The sequence below is a fragment of the Neofelis nebulosa genome, chromosome 10, assembly GCF_028018385.1.
Source record: "Neofelis nebulosa isolate mNeoNeb1 chromosome 10, mNeoNeb1.pri, whole genome shotgun sequence".
NCBI classification, from domain to species: Eukaryota; Metazoa; Chordata; class Mammalia; order Carnivora; family Felidae; genus Neofelis; species Neofelis nebulosa.
In genome coordinates, this window is record NC_080791.1 from 89,587,524 (window position 1) to 89,609,451 (window position 21,928).

The 21,928-nt window shown below is 46.3% G+C and overlaps 1 protein-coding gene across 3 annotated transcripts in view; it reads left to right on the plus strand.

Annotated features, from left to right (window-relative positions):
- TRIM44 (tripartite motif containing 44) overlaps window positions 1–15,330 on the plus strand; it is a 109,390-nt gene extending 94,060 nt beyond the window's left edge. The window contains exons 5-6 of one of the 3 annotated variants that reach the window (XR_009249904.1): window positions 9,568–9,751; window positions 13,496–15,330. Coding sequence is in view for 1 of the 3 variants with exons in the window: in XM_058688640.1 (XP_058544623.1) it covers window positions 13,496–13,523 (28 nt within the window). In the remaining 2 variants the exon portion in view is untranslated. Of the gene's footprint in view, window positions 1–1,139; window positions 1,344–9,567; window positions 9,752–13,495 lie in introns of all 3 variants that reach the window. The other 2 variants (XR_009249905.1, XM_058688640.1) reach the window with 2 other exon arrangements.
- Window positions 15,331–21,928: the final 6,598 nt, after the last annotated feature.

The following is a 21,928-nucleotide window of genomic DNA, read 5'->3' on the forward strand; positions in this document are numbered from 1 at the left end:
CGAGTGGCGGTCTTTTCGGTCTCTGTGAGCAGAATTTACCATCTCTTCCTTGTCTCATGCACATAGGCTGCATTCTTTGCCAGTCCATGAGCTCCAGCCGAACCCCCTGTTTTTCCATCACCGGCAGGCAGTAGGGGCTCAGCCGCCGTGAGATGAAATAGAAGCAGTTGGCTTTGGGATAGGAGTACTATGAAAACTGTTGAAGGCGGTTGAGTGCTCGTTACTTGTCAGTAAGTACATTAAACGCCCTACCTATGACCTCATTTAACACTCCTGGCAACTCTGGGAGGGAGATCCTGGTATTTCCCCTTCTTGAGCTGCCCTCCAGCACCCATGCGCCCGTCATTCTCTGCCCCAGCGTCCTGCTTACCTTCTTCACAGTACTTTTCTCTATCTGAAACGATCTGTTTCCTTGTTTCTCGGTTGTCTCCTTCACCAGACAGGAAGTTCCATGAGAATGGGGACCTTGTCGGTCGTGCTCACTGCTGCAATGCCAGCACTAGTACAGTGCCTAATACACCGTGGGCGCTCGGGGAGCGTTTGTTTGCTGAAAGAGCAAAGGAGTGAATGAAGACGCCCCGTGTCACAGATAAGCAGATTGAGGCTTAGAGAGGTTATCAGATAGCTTTGCCAAAGTCACCCAGCTTAGAAGGGCTTGGATGGGAATCCTGGTTTTATTCCAAAGTGGATGATCCTCGCAGATGATACCACCTTCGTTAGGCGTTTTCCAAGGAGACAGATCTTCGTGTTCCTAGGAGAAAGTCTGCTTTTCTGTTGGATACAGTTACTGCCTTGAAGGCCATTCTTCCCCATCTTCCACTTTACCTGCTAAATCCTTTCTCCTAGGCCAGTGCAGGTTGTGTGAGGTGCTGTGTGCCAGCCGTCAGATGCCTCCTAAGTGCCAGGCGTGTTGCTAAACACCGGGGATAAAATGGCGAATGAGAAACAGATTCAGCCTCCCAGGAGCTCAAGTGGCGAAGACACATTTATAATACAACGGCATGAGGGCTGTGCTGAATCCCTGAACCCCTGGAGGCTGTGGGGGAGAAGCAGGGATCTGTCAGACCACCTTCATCACTGGCTCCCTGCAGGCAGATAAGGGGGTGTCAGCCCAGCTTAACTCAGATGTTCTCCTCTAGGGGGTAGAGTGGAAATCGGCTGAAACCTTGAAAGGAGCATCCTAATTAAAAGGGTAAGAGGTGGATGCCTCTGACTTCAGGACAGACAGGATTGAAACTGAAACCAGTGTCTGACCCAGAGGCATCCTGCCCTAAGTCCCCGGGACGGTGTCTTGGTGGCAGGCCCTTTGGCACGACTGTTGGCTGGAGCCCACAAGAACCAAGGTGAGCATCTGAGGGAAATAGCGAACTTGCAGCCAGGGTCCTACAGGGAGGTCACAGGCGGAGAGACTGTCGGGATGCCTTACAGCAGGGAGGAGGGTTTCTGGTCTTTGATATCCAAACTGGAGTGTCAGTGTCCAAGACCTTGGACAGATCTTCAGCGGTCAGCAGAGCTCACCGCCCGCGCCACTGGGAGCGAGGAACGCAGCCAGGCTGACTTCACGTGCACCCTCCTGTGCCGCTGTCACCCATCACCGAGTCCCCTGCCCAGCCTTGGTCGCAGTTCCAACTCCGCCTACCTGTGGGACTTGGGGATGTCACTTCGTTTCTCTGTTCCTCGTGTCTCTTCGTCTGTAAAATGGACTGCTAGTGCTGTTAGGGCTCTTGCTACAAAAACTGAACGTGAACATGTTGGAGAGGGATTAGTTCAGTGCCCAGCAGATAATAACGATGGCGTCCACTTAGTGAGTCCTTACACGTGTCACTATCTTTATTTCACAGATGTGGAGACGTCGGTTTAAAGAGGCCTCCCACCCACGGTCTCGTGCTGATGTGTGTGGACCGGGGCCTTGAGGCCCTGTCTCCGGTTCTTAGCTGTGTGCTTTTCCCACCGTCCCTACCATCACAGTGGCTATCCCTGCTCTCCCACTTCTGGACCCGTGCCTCAGCTGGTGTTTCTACAGAGGGAGGGAGGAGAACCACGAATAAGGCCCCCTTTACTTCCACCTTGGCCTGCTTGACTCTCTCCCTCTGCACACCGTTAGGGGAAGGGAGGATAGCTAAAGTTGAGAACCCAGACCTGCCTTGAGCACAGCTCACAGCTGGATTGTGGAGGGCTGGAAGTTGCCAAACATGCAGCTGTTTTATAAGGAGGCCAGATGAGAACATTTCCTCATGCGGAGGAATTGGCCCTTCAGATTTCCTTGCTTGGGGAGGACTGGACTTGAGCTTGCTTCTGCTTTGCCCTCAGTGACACAGCATTCCTTGGACATACCCATCCTTTACCAGTAAGGCTTAGTCATTTGTAAGAGTAACCATGTCTGATACAGCATTCTCAGCCACACCTGGTGCCTCCCCCCACCCCCTTGTGGTTCTGTGTGCCCGGTGATTGCAGTGGCAGAAAAGAGATAGAGCTCGGGCTCACCTGTAGAAATCAGCTGTCCGTGAGATTCCTGGGAAGTATCTCTGAGACTGGCAAGCTGCCCGCAGTTAACCTGGGAAGGCTTGGAAGGTTTCTAGAACAATAATACCTCAAGGAGTTATTTTGATAATTCACTGGGTCATTCATTCAAAAAATATTTGGTGAGGTTTCCCTGGTGTCAGGCACATTATCCGGTACTGGTGATACAGCAGGGAACAAAATACTTAAGGACGCTTAGCATCTCAGAGTAGCTTTAGGTAGTGACAATACAACAGTCTGACGTAATTGTGCAGGGCTGGGGTGGCTGCTCTAGACTGCTTGGTCAGGGGAAGCCTCTGAGAAGGTGACATTGAAGCCAAGACCTGAATGTTAAGGAGCCAGTCACTCCAAGCCATGAGGGGAAGAACTTAGGGAATCAAAGAGCAATGCCAAAGCCTTCATGCAGGAGCAGGCAAAGCCAGTGTGGCCAGCAGGTGGCTTGAAACAGGTTAGAGAGGGAGGCAGAGGCCAAATCGTGCAGGGATTTGGGAACGATGGGCTTTCTTCTAAGGCTATGGGAGGCCATTAAAGGAGTTTTAAGTGCAGCAGCGCCATAATCTGTTGCACATTGAGAAGTATTACTCTGAATGCAGCTTGAAAACTAAGCAGTAGTGAAGTAAGGGTAGAAGTAGGAGGACCAGTCAGAAGGCAAGGGCAGTAGGTCAAGCAAGAGATGGTGGTGGCCGTGGAGAAGAAGAGGGAACCAGCATGGGATGGATTCTGCAGTGTGAGTCAGCAGAACTTGCTGGTGGACTCGATGGGATAAGGAGAGGGTGCTTCTAATGTTCTGAGCACAACGGTCGGCACATATGATGCACTTAATAAGCTCTAGCTGTTTGCTGCCATCATTGACAAATGGCCAGTTACCAGACACCAAGGGAACAGGCCCGGAATTCAAGGAATCTTGAACCCATTCAAATGATGGCATGACGCCTACAGCACGTGTGTGACGTCCATGTTGGCTCTTCTCTTTGTTAATAAATGGCATTCTTAGAGAAAACGGGGCCTGCAAGTTTGACAGTGTATTCAGGAACCAGAAATGTTGATTTCCAGTTGTTCTCACTGCCATCAACTCACTGGATGAGCGTCAGCCTCTCTTAGGCTTGATTTCTTCATCTAGAACTGTGAAACGTATTGAGCACTTTCTGTGTGCCAGGTACCATGCCACGCCAAGCACTCTGTATATGCTCATCTCCGCTTAATCTTCCCTGCAACTCTTCCAGGAGGGCACTAAATTGTTCTCCATTTCCAGGTAGGAACACTGAGCTCACGATCCCACAGCTAGTAAATGGCAAAGCTGTGACTCAAACCTAGGTGCTTCTTCCCTTAGATCCACATTTATAACCCTCTGTGATATAAGAAGCCACAGTGGGTCTTGAGAATTGGTTTGCTTCCAGTTTTCAACTTCCGGACCTCAATTCAAGGTCACCGTGGGACTCAAAACTACTGAGAACTAATCTGGAATATTTAAAAAAAAAAAAAAAAGCCCACAATTCATACAGAGATTAGAGATTAGTGTCAAGTATGTATTTATTTATTGATCCTTTCTCCCTCTCCCTTTGGTAACTTGTAAGATACAGCAGCTGAGGCAACAGGAAATTTGAAGTCCAGCGTTTTATGAAATCTTATGTTTAAGATTTCTGTGGAAGGAAGCTGCTTGAGTGAGATTTGGTTTCCATTATTCACTTGCAAGAAAAGATGAGAAAATGGGGTCAGAGGGATTTCCTGAAGGGGCAGGGAGCAGGGAAGGTAAACCCTTGGGCTATTTTCTGCTTCCAGCCACCCCACCCTCTAGAGTTGCCTGGCTCCTAATAGGGGTTTAGGAAAGGTTCCCTTCCAGTCCCCACCACTGGAGGTCATCAGTTATGTGACATCCAGTTGTGCTGGGGGAAGAAAGGGAGGCTGGGGGAGGCCCACAGAAAGACAAAGAAATGCCCCCATGGCATTTTCCTCTTGAAGTTCAATGGGAAACTGAATAATAACATGGAAACCATTTCAGAGACGAGATATACACACACACTCATGTACGCTGTGTGCACACACACCCCCATTCTCAGACACTTTGCAACTGTCCAGTGTTGGCAAGAGTGTAGGGAAAGGGGCACTCTCATACCTATATGAGTAATGATTGTAACTCAGCCTCTGATGATTTCTGAAGGACAATGTAACAATCGTATATCAAATGCCTTTAAAAGTACATCTTCTTTGCTTGTTGGAGAAATACCTGATTCTAGGACTGGGGAAGGAAATACACATCATGAGCCTGGAGCATTTTGTAGTGCCAGAAAGTAAGGAAGTGCTCAAAACAAACCCCCAGCAAACCCCTCACTGATGAGGGCATGTCAGGGGCCATAGGAGCTGATGAAAAGAGCTCCCAAAGGCCAGAGCTGAACAATTTGACCAATAATAAACAGAGTAGTATTTATTGGTTTATAATCCAAAGTGTAAAACTAAATATCCATGAGTCCATACTGATAGAAACTATTGAATAAAGAAAGAGAGACAAATCTCATGTTCAGAAGAATTTACAATAATGTGTGCAGACACTCTGCCCTGATTGAGGGAGAAAACAACTCCTTACTCCGTCGGTGTGGTCTGCTCATAGTGACTTCCTTCCAGAATGTACAGTGTGGGAAGTAGGGAAAGAGTAGCTTTCCGGTGAAAAACCTTAACAAGCACAGCCTGGGCCGAGCAATCAAGGTCAGCATCAGCAGTGCTAAGTCCTATTGCTGGCGACCTGGATATGTGATGAGAATAACAGGGCGTCTCTATAGTTCTCAAAGGCCCAAAACCATGGCTTAATCATGACAAAAACATCAGACAAATCCCAGCCAAGGGACAGTCTACAAAATACCTGGCCAGTACTCCTTGAAACTGCCAGTGTTGTCAAAGATAAGAAAGTTGAGACACTGTCACATCCAAGAGGAGACTAAGGAGACATGATGACCAAATGAAATGTGGCACTTGGGTAAAATCTGGAACAGCACGAGAACATCAGAGAAAAATCAAGGAAATCTGAATAAAATACAGACTTCATTTAGTGCTGGTGTGCCAATATTGGTTCATTGTAAAAAACACACTTTACTGATGTTAAGATGTTAATAATAGAAAAAACTACATGTTGGAACCCTTGGGACTATCTTTGTAATTTTTCTGTAAATCTAAGGCTGCTATAAAAAATAAAGTTTATTTTAAAAACATGCCCTGTGACCCAGGTGTTTCCCTTCCTTCTCCTTTTGGAAATAATTAAGGATGAACCTACAGATTCATCCACATAGATATGTGTCACAGAAGTGTGGGATAACAAGTGAGGATTAGAAATAATTTAAATGTCCAGGTACAGTAAATCCATACAATTAAGTCATGGATCACAATCTTATAGACATGTATTTCCTTTCTTTTTTAAGTTTATTTACTTATTTTGAGAGAGAGAGAGAGAGAGAGAGAGAGAGAGAGAGAGAGAGAGAGAGAGAGAGAGAGAGAGAGAATCCCATGCAGGCTTTGTGCTGACAGGGCAGAGCCCACACGGGGCTTGACCTTAAGAATGGTGAGATCATGACCTGAGCCGAAACCAAGAGCCAGCCACTTAACTAACTGAGCCACTCAGGCACCCCTAGATATATATTTTCTTGATAAGAAAAGGTATTTATGATTGCTAGTTGAGTGGAAAAAGCAGATTCTGAAAGAGCCTGTGAAGCATGTATTTTTATATATGCATGAAGGGGTAAAGATAAATACCTTTCAGTGTGTTAAAGGTAATTATCACTGATGCATAATGCTATGGATTTTTCTTTCTTTTCATGGAAGCAGTATTTGTTACAGAAAGTATAGATCAGCAAAAAGTAAAATGTTACTTTCTGAATTTAAAAAAAAAAAAAAAAAAGAAGGCTGGAAATGATTCCTTTATAAATCCAGCCACAGCAACAGGAGACTCCATCCTAAGAAGGGAGTTCTGAGAGTAGGTGGGGCATTGGCAGGCTAGTGAGTGTCTTCCTATAGACATGCACCACCTGAACAGACCTGCTGGAACCGCCCCCTGCCCCCCCCCCCCCCGGCTCCCATAGAAACAGGCCACCACCCACTTAGCCCCTGTGGAGTATAAGAAGGGTAGCCACCTATAAAAAACAGCACACAGGTTGCAGGGTGCAGGGAGATCAGAGCTGGCATTGTGGTCAGAGGGTGGACCCGAGGCCAGGCTGGAGACCCAAGCCTCTCTCAGAGGCGCCCACACTGGTCTGTAAAGGCAGAGGCAGCTGGAGGGCTGAGATGCAAACCCAGTGTCTGTTGCCTTCTCCTCCTGTAGTAATCCTACCCTTACCTGGCACTGTCTCATCTTAAGAAGAATTTGCGTGTACCTTCCATCGTATTACAACAACCCATGGAAGTAGGTATCATCCCATTTTTCAGGGGAAAAAAATTAAGCCTCAGAAGACTTCATGGCTATCACTTACTGACTGCATAACAGGGTGTCAAAAGATACAGGCCTATGTCACACCTCTTACCCAAGCCCAGTTGCATATCTCAGGGTTCTGGAGTCTGCATAATCTAGATCCACCATTTACCAACTGGGTTTACCCTGAGGAAGTTATGTACCTTTGCTTGGCCTCCATTTTCTCATCTGTAGAATGAAGATCATAATACCCATCCAAAAGCTACTATTAGGGTTTAGTGAGATTGTGTGTATAAATTGCTTAGCACAGTGCATGGACCATTAAGTCGGCGCTCTGTGAATAATGGTTATTATTGAAGAGAAGGTTCATGGGATAAAGTAGAATGCGATCTGGGGAGAAGGATCCTTTTCCCCGTCTTTCCTGTGATTTGAGAAGGAAGATACAGCAAGGCTGGAGCCACCTGAGACTTCTTTAAGAGCCATGATGAACTGACGAGTCAGAGGGCTTTTGCTCCCACCAGGCTTTAGTTCTTGGCTCTCTGTAGTGGGTCCTAATCAAGCAGTGCTATTCAACAACCTGCTGTTTGGACCCCGCCAGAGAAAGAGGTGAAGGAACCTGGAACATTTAGGCCAGCCTTCAGATTGAGCTGGAGAGGGACGTACACAGGAAGCAAGAGAGTAAACAGTATAAATGAGAGCCAGTTAATTAGCTCAGCGAGCCTGTGTGTCAGAAAGGAGCTTGGCTTTTGTCCGGTTTGGAATTTTCCTAAATTTCACTTAGAACGGATGCATCCTGATTGCCCAGAGTCCCCCAACAAAGCCAGGACTAAAACTTTGAAGTCCTCTCGTGTTTTTCTCAGTTAACCCGGGATAAACTGAGGACATTTCACTTCCTGTTATATTCATACCTCACTTAGTTCCATAGGCAGCGGCTAAAAATCGAAGTTCTAATTCTTTACAGCCCGGTGACCCCTGCTCACTGGCAGGCTAGGGCAGGTGACAAGGGGCACAGATGTGGCTGTCCTGCTCCGTCTGGTGGAGGAGTGTTCCTGGATCTGGGCGTGCGGTCCACCCCCGAAGCCAGACCGGCCACACGCTTACTGGAACTGGGCAGCCACAGCCTCAGGTGGCTAATGGAGGCTGCTGGTGAGCTCCGTGACGATGCCTGTGTGGCTTCACTCTCGGAGACTACTAAATCTATCTTCTCAAATCTAACCTTCCTCCCTTGTTGATACCTCTTAATTTCTCTATCCTCTCGAGTTGAATAATCCTTTTACGGCAATAATGAATTAATAAATAGCCAAGGACTCAGCAGATAGGAGCGATGCCAAATCAAATTAAGTTGTATTATATTCTCAGGAAAAGAAGCTATTAAACTCACGAGGTCAGAGTGCCGCACACCTCATTTATTAACGTCCTCTCATAAGCTGCCATCTCCGGGGACACGAGTGGAGAGGCTGAGCTCCTATCTGCGTGGACTGCCTGAAGAATCGCCACTCTTGTCAGCAGGTGTTCAGGGGCTGCGTGTGCCGGGGGCTGTGTTGTATCCCTGGTAGATCCCTCGATTTCACGCAATCCCTCCTCCACAGTGTGCCTGGCTGACCGAGGGGGCACGGCCTTCTGCTGGCTGGGGCTTCCTAGTCCCATCCCAGCCCCAACCCGCCGCGACCCTGGCTCCCCGGCCAGGGGTGTGTCAGATGGCATGCCACTCTCCCAGTCCGGATTTAGGGGCTCTCGGTTCCTTAGCGAAACTGTGTCTCCTACCTGCTAAAATTATTTAGAAAAAATTAGGTGCCAGGGCGCCTGGTTGGCTCAGTCCGTGAAGCGTCCGACCCTTGATTTTGGCTCAGGTCATGCCCCCGGGGCGGTGAGCTCAAGCCCCGTGTTGGGCTCCTCGCTGAGTGTGGAGTCTGCTGAGGATTCACTCGCTCTCTCTGCCCCTCCCCCACTCATTCTTTTTCTCTTTCTCTGCCCCCTCCCCCACTCGTGCTGTCTTGCTCTCTCTCTCTCTCAAAAAAGAAAACTTACGTGCCTCCTTGTCCAGTTTAAAGTTAACTCCTGAAATTACATATCAAGTATAGATAGTTCAAAGGGTGTAATATCTGTCATGTGACATGGGATGAGCCTTGCCCATGTTTTTGGCGAAGCTCTGGCACTGCCTATGAAGTTGACGGGCAAGATTCTCTACCTAATCTAACTGGCAGAGGTCTTTGTGGTCAAACCGTCCAGCCAGATCAGTCTTGCTTTCTGTCAGATCCAAGTCGGATTACCTTTTTTCAATTCAAATAGCAGTACATATATCGTGACAAGCATCTGACTTCTGAATGTGAACCCTTAGGTCTGTGGACAGACAGACAGGAGCACACAACCTGGCCAAGAGTTTGTCGCCTGGGCAAAATGAAGGATTGTGTCCTTGATTGTGTCTTGCCTTGCTCTCCTAGGACTCTCTTAGAGGCAAGGAATTTGAAAATTGTCCCCTGGTAAGAGTCAGGAGGGTGAGAGGCGTGCATTTATTTTCTGAAGGGCAGGACGGTGATTGTGCAGGCAGGAGTGGCCTACAGTGGGGACTTAAGAGATCACGGGCACGTTCTTCGATAAGTGAGGTTTGTTGGGTTTAAAAAAAATTTTTTTAATGTTTTTATTTATTTTTGAGACAGAGAGAGACAGAGCATGAGCAGGGGAGGGGCAGAGAGAGAGGGAGACACAGAATCCGAAGCAGGCTCCAGGCTCTGAGCTGTCAGCACAGAGCCCGACGCGGGGCTCAAACCCACGAACCGCGAGATCGTGACCTGAGCTGAAGTCGGACGCTCAACCGACTGAGCCACCCAGGTGCCCCGACAAGTGAGTTTTAAGAAAGAGTACACATGGAAGTTAAGGATCTAGACCTGTAGTTCCTTAAAAATCACACATGCCCTCATACCCCCTGGAGAATCATTATGTACCACAAGGATATGTGTGCCCCAGTTTAAAACCCCTGCTTTTAGCTACAACAGCATTCTCCAACTACGTCAGTCTGTGACTGCAGCCAGTGAACTAAGCTTTACTCGGTATTTGTCTTCACTCCCGTTTGGCAGAGACCTGTCAGCTGGAAGGGTCAGAACCACAGAACTCAGCCTTTCTTTCTATTCAGTACCTGTATTTCGTCAGGTCTGAAGCTGTCATTAAAATAAAAACAAAACTCCTCAAACAAGCAAAGAAAGGCACTGTTGCTCTCCAGAAACATAAGGGCATTTGCAGATAGGGACACATTTGCTCCGGAGTGTAGTGTTTCAGATGCCAGGACCAGGAACATTGAAGGAGTTAGGAGGAGGCGGGAGGTATTGATTCAGGGACAGAAGGAAGGTAGGTTGAAGAAGGGAGCCCACGTTTTTAATCATTTATATTACATGAAATACATAGAACTTTCACAATAAACCTGTAAGATTAGATAGAAATACCATGAGGAAAACAGACTCGGAGAGGTTGAGTAACTCACCCAAGCCCACAGCTCATTAGTGCCAGAGCAGAGATTTGAACCTAGTTCAGTCTTGGTGACTTCAAAGTCCTGTAATGCTGCCTCTCCCATTGGTCAATACCTACGATAGAGTGGGCTGTCTTTCCTTTTTTTTTTTTTTAAATTAAGTATTTTATTTATTTTATTTAACTATTCTGGAGTAGTTCACGTGAACGGGCTGTCTTTCTAACACCCTTAGTTCATTCTCAAAACAACAACAACGACATCAGTAACAACGCGGACAGTAGGAGGAATTTCCGTAACATGCGAGTACCAATCCAATTATAAATCTAAATCTAAATGTGATCAGCAGATGTTTCAAGAGGAAGATGTTAAGTGGCTGAGGTAGAAGGCTGTGTTACTTCCCTAGGAGAGAGTAAAGACTTTCATAGACTGTTTGAGATAAAGTCTTATGAACACATACCAGCTTATATGCAAAGTGAAGAAGCGTTCAGGAGATGCTATCTCATACTAATTGGATTGTGTAACTTTCCAGAAGAGACCACACACAAAGTGAGCAAAGTTCTGTGTCACCGATTCACTTCAGATCCTTTTTCTTCTTCATTATTGTGAAAAAGAGCTTGTTTGCTAATGGTGAAAATAAATACACTGTATTTGAAGATACAAAAATTCTCTCTCTCTCCCTTCCCCACATTTCTCTCCTTCCCCTCTCCCTCCTCTCCCCCCGCCCCTCATCTGCAAGGCTGTAAAGTCTATGAGGACAGCTACTGTGTCCATCATTCATTGTTGTGCCTAGCATCATGCCTAACACATAGTAGACAGTCCATAAGTATTTAGCAAATGAAAGAATCAGTGATATGCCAGAATCTAAGATCTCATGCTTCTAAACTAGGAGATGAACTATATCTTTCAGACTCCAGAATAGATCTCTTTTAGGGTCATGAGAAAAGATTCTGTCAGTCAGGGCTTCTGATCCTTTCCCCAAGCCAACCCTGCAAGTCTTAGAATAAAGAACCTAGCAACTAGAAAAGCACTCAGTTTATTTTTAATTTTATTATACTCAGTTTGGGAGGAAGGGTTGTTGACCTTTTTGTGAATATGATGAAAATTACGGCCTTTCTGAAACAAAGGAACACACAGACAAAATTTGATGTACAATTTAAGTAGGTTCATGAACCCTTTAAACTATGCATCTCAAGTTAAGAATGCTAAAGAGTGAAATGCAGCTTAAGGAAAGGGCACAGTCACCCTGCTAGACCTCTCATATTTGAAGGAAAGTTGACAAGAGAACAATAAGAGCTTGCTTTGGATATAGTACCAAAGGGGAGACTATGGCGCCGGTTCCGGCCGTGCCTCGATTCTGGTGAGACACTTTCGTAAAAGACCCTTTGTTCCCTTTGGGACAGATGCCACCAAACACTACTCCTGAATGACAGTCCACTGTCCAGCCCTTCCTAGCGTGCACCCTTCATCCTGTGATTGGACCACAGGCAGGAAAAGGGGAGAAATAAGGCAGAGTTTTGGATAGTGCAGGTTGCTGAGTTTTTGGCTCCTAGAGTACACTTACATTAATTTCAGGCTCTGTGTCTCGAAATGTTTTTGCTCTTAGCGGAAGCACTACAAGTCTGTTGCCTGGGATATTTCCCTCTCTCCCAAATGGATGCAAGAAAGCACAGATTTTATATGGACGTAGATAATCTGTCACGAGATAAAACATTTCTAGGTCATAGCCGGGAGTGGATGCACCCCAGACCTTCCCTTTTCTCCAGCTCCTATCTCTACCGGAGGAAGATTTTTTTCTGCCCTTGTAAGCACCCCCCAACCCCCACTTCACTACTTCAGATTTCATCCAGCCCATACTAATCATTAAGTCTTAAGGGCACAGACCTCACTGGTGACTGAGGATTTTCTACCTCTCAGCTTCACTTTCTTCACCTGCAAAGTGGGGATAACGCCACCCGTCCCTATGTTCTGGGATCATCATGAGCAGCGCTTAGCTCAGGGTCCCTGGCACACAGTAGGCACATGATCAAGTTGACTCGTCTGATTTTAAGGACAGTGGCCTCTAGAAGCAGAGGAGGAGAAACCAGGCAAGTTTGCTCCTTATGCCCTTTGTAGTGGGCTCACTTCTGTCCCTGCCCTTTTCTTACCCAGTCCCTATATCAACAGTGTTCCCTTCTGGGACCGAGCCAGGGAGGCTCTAACCTCAGGCGCCCGAGGTCCTAGCCATGCCTCTGGGACTCAGAGCTCACTTTTTTGGCACCTGAAATATCACTGACATTTAGGACCACCTGATCAGGGCAGTAATGAGTATTCCTTTCAGCTCCCTCCTTTCCTCCCTTCCTGTTGTTTTTACTTCTCACTCCCTTTTTGACAACAACTATTTCTTGAGCACTTCTCTGTGCCTAGCACAATACCAACGCTAGGTACTGCTAATAAAATATTAGATCATGCTAATAAAAGAAACAGTATGGCTACTCTTGTAGGCTCCAGTCAGAGGTAGAGTGGAGAGTAAATAGCAGACAATTCATAGGATGTGATAAGGGCAATTAAAGAAATAAAATGGGGGGATGACCAGGGGATCCGACTTCGATAGAGGGAGTACCTTCCCTGAAGAGGTGACATTTGAGCCCTGTGACTGTCCTGGGGCGCGACTTGACACGTTGGCTTGATTCCAAATGAGAAGCGCTGTTGGCCAGTGCAGAGACAGAGCTTCTCTTTGTTTTTCTCTCCTAACAATAGAGGATTTAAGGCTTAGGGGAAGTCAAACTGCTGATTTTTACTAGCTTTTTGTCAAGTAAGCTTAAAAAATATTACGACCTTCACCTGCACCTTTATAGCTATTCACTTACTGTGTACAGGCATTGTGTACTTTACATATATTGTCTTATTTATTTAATTCTCCAATAACCCAGTAAAGCAGGATTTATCATCAAAGTTATCCCTGTAGTCAAAGAAATCAGAACTTAGAGAAGCTAACTAACTTGCCCATGGCCAACGGCCCATCGGTGGTAGCTGAGGACTGGGGTCCAGGTGGGTCTGAGAACAGGGCCTGTGCCCCCAGCCAGTAGACTAGGCTACCCCCCCTTCTTGTGAGGTCGTAACTCACCTGGTTCTCCTTTCCTCTGCAGCGGTGCCAGTGAAGACGAGGACACATGAAGGCTTGCTGTCCCCAGTGGAAACTCCTCCCTCTCCCTGTGTGTATGTGACGGCGTGTATGTAACGGCTTCTGATTTCTGTGAAAGCTGCCCAGCAACAAACGTCCTTCCACCGGATCCATCCCCAGGTCCACAGCAGGCACACATCTGTCCAAGGGATGACCAACTTTATTGTCACTGACTGTGCTTGTCATTCTCTTGTCATGGTAGGTCAAGGAAAAGTGCCCCTGTGATCAACCAGGAGCAGTTAATTAAGAAGCGTCCTTCAGGTAGTCCCTCAATGGCTGCTTTGAACTTACTCAGGAAAGCCAGCCCTTGGAATATCGTATACCCAGACAGCATCGCTTCATCTGGAAGGATCTGGAATAATCTTGAAGGGCAGTCAGAACTTTTTCCCTACCTGCGAATAAAACCCCACTTTATTTATACTGAAGCATGAAATAATGGGGGAGGGGCAAAGCAGGGCTCTGTAGATAGTTTCTGAAAGTCCCATTATACAGTTGTGAAAATGTGGTTCCATGAAGTGAGATGGGTGGTCTGAAGATGGGGTTGGAGAAAGAGTTAAAAGTTTGAAATACAGAGATATTTTTAGTATATGAGGTTATCCAGCACTTCAGATCCATAATTCAGTGCTGTGGAAATGAAAAAAATGATTGAAGAGGTGGAAAGGAAATGACTTTAAAAAAAAAAAAAAAGGACCAAAGAGATCTGATTAAAAGTTGAAATCAGTATTTCTGAACTCAAATTGCCTGAGTTTCCAAAATAGTCACTAAAGGATCTGATGGAGCCTGAGTTATTTGGGTGAATTCTGCCAGTTTTCTGGGTCTTGTCACAACATGAAGTCTGCAATGTATATTGCAAAGTGGGAGTTTTTCAGTGTAGGTTTTTGGTGCCCTCGCCCCAACCCCCATGGCCTCATTTGGCTTAAATGCAGTGTAGGGAGAGTTCTTATCGCTCTGGTGTGCTGAGTCAAGCCCCGTCTCCCAGCAGGTGCACCCACCTTTTACTCCGGCTGGAACCCCTCTTCCCATGGCATCCCACCCACCGGCCTTCGGACCCTCTCCTGCAGCCAGGCTCTCCCCTCTCGAGTACCATGAGCAGAGGCACACCGTGGTTGCCCTTCCAGCCCTTCCCCACTCCCGAGTCACATTTCCTTACCATCAGGTTTTCTATTCCCAAGTAAGCCATGATTTCTAGGGAGTGCAAACCCTCAAGCTAAAGAACCTGCATTTTCTCAGACATCAGTTTATGGTTTGGAGTTAGGGGATGCCCTTACTTTTAGATAAAACAGTTAATTATGAAATAGAATGTTCGTACACACAGTTAAAATAAAATGGGACACTTCCCAGGGAATTCTTATTTGTGAGTGGGATGTATGTGTTCCCTGTCCTCTGCCTTTAGCGGTATTTTGGTGTCCACTCCCGAGAAGTACAATCGGAACCGTATCCACGCAGCTGACTCAGGGCCTCGACTTCTAGTTGCCTCCGCAGCAGAGCTGAAGGCATCTGCCCTGGAGAAATCCCTCTCCTGCCTGCCTGTGACCTGTGTACCTATCACAGAGCTTTAGGGCCAGCTGGTTTGTGTGTGTGTGTGTGTGGGGGGGGGGGGGGGGGCTGGTTTTGAGGCCGAAGCAATACTTACTGTAGGAAGCCTATTTATGTCATTGTCCAATCCTGTGTTTGCTATGAAACTATTTCTTTGAGGCCAGGAAGCTACTGGGCATATCTGCTTCTGGGTTAGGATTACCCTGACTCACTACATATGTTAGGATGTTGGGACCAGGAGTCCTTTGGGCAGTTAAAAATAAATATATATATATATATATATATATATATATATATATATATATATATTATTTTTTTTTTTTTTTTTTTTTTTCTCTCTCAAACTGGTGGTCAACAAATGGCTAAGACAGTTTTGGTGCTTTCCCTACCTGCCTGCAAAGACTGGAGAATTTGGCATACCACTAATGACAACCCCCAGCCTCACCCAACAGAACTCCCCAAAAAGGACCAGGGGCCACTCTTACAAGAGTTTAAAAACCAACAGATTAAGAACACTTGAGGATTTGGATGCTTGTGTTTGTCTTTCCCCAATAATTATTGTTGAATCTCCCAAGTAGTAGCCTTATCTTAGCAATGGACAGACCATTGGCTCCTCCATACCTGATTATATGTTATTACTTAAAGTCAGTTTCTGGGGAACTCGAGCATGTATGCGGTAGATACGAACAGAAGTATAAAAATACATGCCAGCCTATCTCCGTATGTTATCATATCTCTGTAATCCTCAAGGAAAGCACTTTTGCTTTTACTTAGGATTTCAGATTTGCTCGATGGGCTCCTGCTGTCTTCAGCACCTGATAAAACTTTAACCAGGGAAGCATTAAACATGGTGCAACAGCTTCTGCCCAGGCTCCTGAGTTCCTGCCAGCAGCATTTATCAATGTAAGAACGAGGATGCTTCCTGCAGTGGCACCAGCACCCCCCCTGGAGCCAGAGCACGCTGCTCAGACTCAAGCCCCAGCAGGATGAGGCCTTACTGCCAGGTCAGTAACAGAGTGCTCGAAAGTGTGTCCTGACCGACTGCAGGCTGTGGGGGGAGGGGTAGGTGTTGCAGAAATCCCCGGGGAGAAGTCACCGAGGGAGGCAGGTCACGAGTGTGTCCAGAACGAATTGGGTCCCCACAGCGATCCCTGGCTGCTTTCCAAATTTTGGTTCTCTGGAGGCTGAGAGTGGGTTTGTCCTTTGATTTGATATCATTGAATCCAGGCCGATTCTAAGAAGTCCTTAGAGTCTCAGCTGTGGGGGGGAAGTGACCTATATTGAGGACCAGCTGTGAACCAGGCCCTGCCCTAGGCCCCAGTTTCTCAGCTGATAAAATGGATGTGGAGTGGAAGACCCCGTTGCCCTGAGTTACACAGTTAGAAGTATTAGAGCCAGATTTTGAGCCCAGCTCTCCCTCACTTTGTGGTGGTCAGTGGCACATCGACGATACAGAGGGAGGAGGAGGCCTCAGACCCCCCCCCCCCCACTGCAATCCGACCATCCCACTTTATGGATTCTTTTCCAAAATTACATTTCATGGCTATCCTTTGGGCTCAGAAATGGCATCGAGGTAGCCTCATTCTGCCACTGTAGCAGATACGTGAAGTCCACATTGCTAACTTGAGCCTGCCCCCAGGAGTTGGGGGAGCCTTTCCTTTTTGGCACCATCCCCCAGAAATGAGAGTTTTTCTAGGCCTTCAAGAGTATAGAAGTTCTTAGAAATGGTCCAAGTGAAGAGGGTTCTGCTAAGTTTATTTGAAAATGTCTGCTGCTGCACTGCCTCAGAGAAGGCAGTCTTCCTATTTTAGCCCAGCCTGTCCTGTGCTCTTTGACGATGTGTTAACTCAAAGTTCGGTGAATCTAGACTTTCCTGCTGATACCTGCTATGGACATGTGTACGCACACACACACACACACACTGAGTACATATGTTTATGTAAATGACAAGGATACATGCATAGACCCTCACACACACATAGTGGAGGAACTCAGGGGAGACCGGGGCGGCCCCCTCCTGATCTTGTGTACCACAGCACCACCGCGGAGGCTTCTGCCAGCCCCGATCACAAGTGTCACCACATAGTCGGAGCTCAGGAGCTTGCTTACAAGGTGCTCACGAGAAGAACAGCTCCTTGGCAGAGGTTGTCGGCTCCTAAAGCACAGGGCCAAGGTGGGCTCCAGCCCTGCTCCGAGATGTCTAACAATATGGGAAACGATAACCCAGCCATTTTGAGGACCCAGGAGTCTGCCCACTCCAGTCCGGACTGAGGGCACAGCTACAGAGTTTGTGACTTGGGCTGGTGGCAGGGTATAGGAAGTCCTCCCCTCCCCCCACCTAGAAAGTGTTCTCTTGCCAACACCTGAAGTTTCATACGCACATAATGGCTGTTTAGTACATGCTTCGTAATCAGAAAATTGGTTGCATGTTTGCTGTGTGCCTAGCCCATCTGGACTTTCGTTGAAAACACAAATCTCTTTAGGGATGACACAGCCCCGACTTAAGAGAGAGAGAAGAGACTTGAGATCTCATTAATATGGCCTACACCCAGCAGTGCTCTGAAGCCCCCACCCAGCCCATTCCCAGACTCAGGCCCAGGGGGCCTGCCTGGTGGAAGAGTAGCATTTGGAACTGAAAACACACCAGAAGCAGCACAAGGAGTGCCGGGGCAGGAAAATGAAAACAAATTGAGACACTTGTGGGTATAAAGGTGCAAAACATGCCACAGAGCCCATGCTGGGGTTGATAGGACCTTGAGGGGACAGTGGACTTATATTAACAGGAATCAAACCTGACCAGTCTTTGTACAGTGACAGGCCATACTGCATGGGTGGGGACAAGCAACGAATCCATTGTCCTCTGCCTGTTTTCCTGTGCAACAATCACATTCCCTCCTTACCTTCTCCTTCCACCCTTCACGTTAAACAAGGGAACACTCGCTCTTCCAAGGGAATTACACATTTGAGTTAATGTTTCAGTATATCATTTTCATACTGTAAATTATTTTGTAAGAGAGATTTACCGCTATCCCAGGATGTTTGGACTCAGCGCCCCTGTGCATTTGGAAATCAATAAACTATTACTGGAAATACCATTCGTCTCTGAGAGTTGTGCACAAAGGAGCCTGCTAGGTGTAAATATTCATGATGATCTCCATCCTTAACTGTGGGGATGTTGGAGACGGTGATGTGTGGTTATTAGATACGGACGCTCATTTACTCCTGACTTCTCCAGAGGGGTTTTGGAGATCTCTGGGAAGGGGCAAGCAGATACACTTACAGTCGTCGTTATTTACAGATATGTTTTCTCCTCAAAGTAAAACAATCCATGCCTAGGTTAAATTTTCTGAGCAGAGTTAGATTATAACCCAAAGAATACTTGATCCTGAATGATGTTTTCAAGTAATATTAAAGCTTTACAATTTGGATTAACCAGGGGGCACATCAGATTTTAATTTTTATATTTTCTAGAAATAAAAAATCTTTGTAGAGAAAATTACAGGTAGGCCAGCAAAAACATCTTTGTGGAACCTTGGAGCTATACATGTGAGAGAGAGATATATATATGTATATATATTTATATATATGTATATATATTTAAGTAGGCTTCACGCCCAGCATGAAGCCCAACACAGGCTTGAACTCATGACCCTGAGATCAAGGCCTGAACTGAGATCAAGAGTCGGACGCTTAACTGACTGAGCCATCTAGGTGCCCCCCAACTTCCACCTGTGGGGCTGCAGTGAAACCAAAAGTCATATGCACGGAGGCAAAATGTGAGAACCCAGGAGAGTAGACACTTTGTGAACCGAAAGTGCAAGTCCTGCCTAAAGGCATTACAATTCACTGTATAAAAACCCCTCCTAAAACCCACCACCAGGCGTGTCTGGAGGAGCTGCGATTTATGAACCCTACTCTGAATTTCCTTTGAACAAATTTGTCTCCATCAGACCTCGTTAGTTAGCTGGGGGACTGTGTGAACTTCGGAGAAATTGTCCAAGATAGGGAGGTGAGTCGGTCACTCAAGGTCGCCCGGCGAGCCACACCGACAGAGCCAGGACAGCAGACTCTCTGTCTCCTGTAAGCGTCTCCTCCTTCCCCTCTCCGGTTGCTGAGGCCATTTCTGCCTGGTGAGACGGGGTTGCCAAGCCCCGTAGCACTCAAGAGTCTCATGTTTTAACAAACCACAACGTGTTTGGAGGTTTCCTTCCCTACTGCCTGGTGCCAGTATCTCAACACCACATCCCATTGCCCCAGCCCTTTCTCATTTTATTGTCTTTCCCTCGGAAAGCTACAACTCTACTTCGTTTCATTGATCTTTGCTTGGTCCAACTTCCAGGTGGCCCCATTTCCTTTACACTCATAAAAGGGTGAAATTGCAGCTTGTCTGGGACATCTCCTGGCCCGGGAGAAAGCCAGGCTGCCAATCTTGGAAGAAAATATCACAGAAAAAACAAAAAACCGAAAAGACCACTCAAAGTCAGTAACTGGCTGTGCCGAGTATCCGTACTTGTTAAAAACTGCAATCTCCAGTTTTAAATCCTTGTGTTAATAATACTAGCTACCATTTAATGAGCTCTTTCTCCGGGCCAGGCACTGGCCTCGTTGCTTTACACATTATCTTATTTAATTCTCAGAGCACTGACATTATCATCTCCTATTTTCTTGCACAAGAATCAGATTTAGAGAGTTAGATGCTCTGCCCAAGGTCACATCCTAATAAACGAGAAGCCAGGATTTAAATCTAGCTCTAAAAGGGTTCACAACCCCTTGTCTTAATCTTTCGCTCTCAGTGGCACAGAGTCTGCCTTGTGTTGGTGAGTAACACCCCGACCACCACACATACAGTAAGGCCGTGGGGCAGCAGACTTGGACCTTTTTTTTTTAGGTCCTGCTCTGTACAGTCTACAGATGCACAGGGTACATAAGGGAAGGAGGGCTAACGATGGCAGTGGAAACCTCTTTTAACCTGAAACTGCACTTTGGGAGGGAGGGAGCTATTAGATTTTCTTAGTCTCCTTTATTCCAAGGCCATAAATCGTGAAATCATCAGAAGAGGCAAAGCCGTGGCTTCTTCTATCATAGTCTTAGAATCCCAAAAGTCAGCCAGCTGTGACACTGAGTCTGTAATTTAATTAAACATCTTGAAGATGTCTCCAACAGATTGATGTCGGGCCACCTTCATGTTCTTGGAGAGGACTGCAAAAAGAGCTTGTCTATTTTACAGTCCATTTACTGAGTGTCGCCATCGTGGCCACAGCACACAGCAGGCCATTTGCCTTACAAAAATGGCCCACAAACTTCACACCAGTTTGGGGACTCAGTAGCTACTCATTTACCTACAGCTCAGCCATCTGTCGGTTTCACTTATCCTCATTTCTGGAAGATGAAATCCAAACAAGTGCTCTGACCATGAGTAATTGAGACAGAACTGGAAAAATCTGGAACCTCTGCTGGACCCACTCACAAGTGACTGAGCATGAGGAAGTGACAAGTTAGGCCTCTGACCGGTTGAAATAAATGCTACAAAGCAAATACGTAAGAGAAAGGCCATACATCCACCCATCAAGCCTCTTCTCAGAAACTATTCCTACATCACACGTAGTTCTAAATGTTTGACATCTGGTTTTCAAGCCTACCACAGATTAAATAGAAGGGTGAGAAACAGACTCCTAGAGGAAACTTCGGTCAAGAAGGAAAAAGCAATAGAAAACAACAAAAACATGTAAGTCTACGAAAGAACTCAAACTGCGCTATTTAGTGCTCAGAACAGCTCCACACACATCTCAATTCCTGAAGGGGATTGCTGTATTATAGGACAATATAATCATATTCAAAACGATGACCCTGAGCATCACACCTAGAGAAATGAAATCGTGCCCAGAAAGAAGGCAAGAATTTGCATATCAAACATTTTAGAGGTGTTCATATCATAAATGGTACAAAACAAAATAAAACAAACACCTTTAGGGGTTTTAGCAATAAACCTCTGAGCATTTAGCTAAACAAAACATCCCCCCCTACCTGAGGTTTTATTGTTCCTTGAGCCTCTAGTGTTTAGAGAGTTTTTGCCGTAACTGCAAGTGACTTTCATGCTACAGCGCTTTGCATATAATGGCATGAACAATGAAAGTGCCAGGCTTCCAATGTGATGAATAAAACTAATAACCAGAATACAGGTCAAATTCTGTTACAACAAATACTGCTACTATAAAAATCACTTAAGCATCCCTGTTATCTCTAAGGCCCTGTCAATTGCCCATTTATTTCAAGCAATAGTCATTACAATCAAATTGGAGTATAGTAAAAAGAAACTGGACCCTCACCACAAGTTGGATGTAACACGATTTAACCTGTAGTAACACATTCTCCCTTGTATTTCTCCAGTTCTTCGCTGCAAGAAGAATAAACCTTACGTAGACATGGTACCAGCCTGGGAAGCTGGTGTTGGGTAGTTGTTGCTAAGAGAAGAAAACTCAGAAGAAAGGACACACGGAGTTGTGTGGCAAGCCCTCTCTAGGGAATTTGGTCTCCAGGGCCACTTTTGACCTTAATCCTCCTTGGAGCCATCAACCACAGAGTTGCTTGCTTCTAATAGTGGTGTAATGCATATATTAAGCCCTGGAATGAAGACATGATTCATTTCCCATGGATCACTGAGCACTTTGTGGCAACCTAGCCCCGTTCTGATGACCCTAAGATAAAGAAATCCAGAAGCGTGCGACTTGAACCATCTTTTCTCCCATGATGCACTGCTGTCAACACCACATAATTGTAAAAGCCCATGCCATGCTGATTATATATAGAAATGATCTAAGTCAACTGCATTCCATTTGGTATACAGGCAAGGATTTTTCCATGC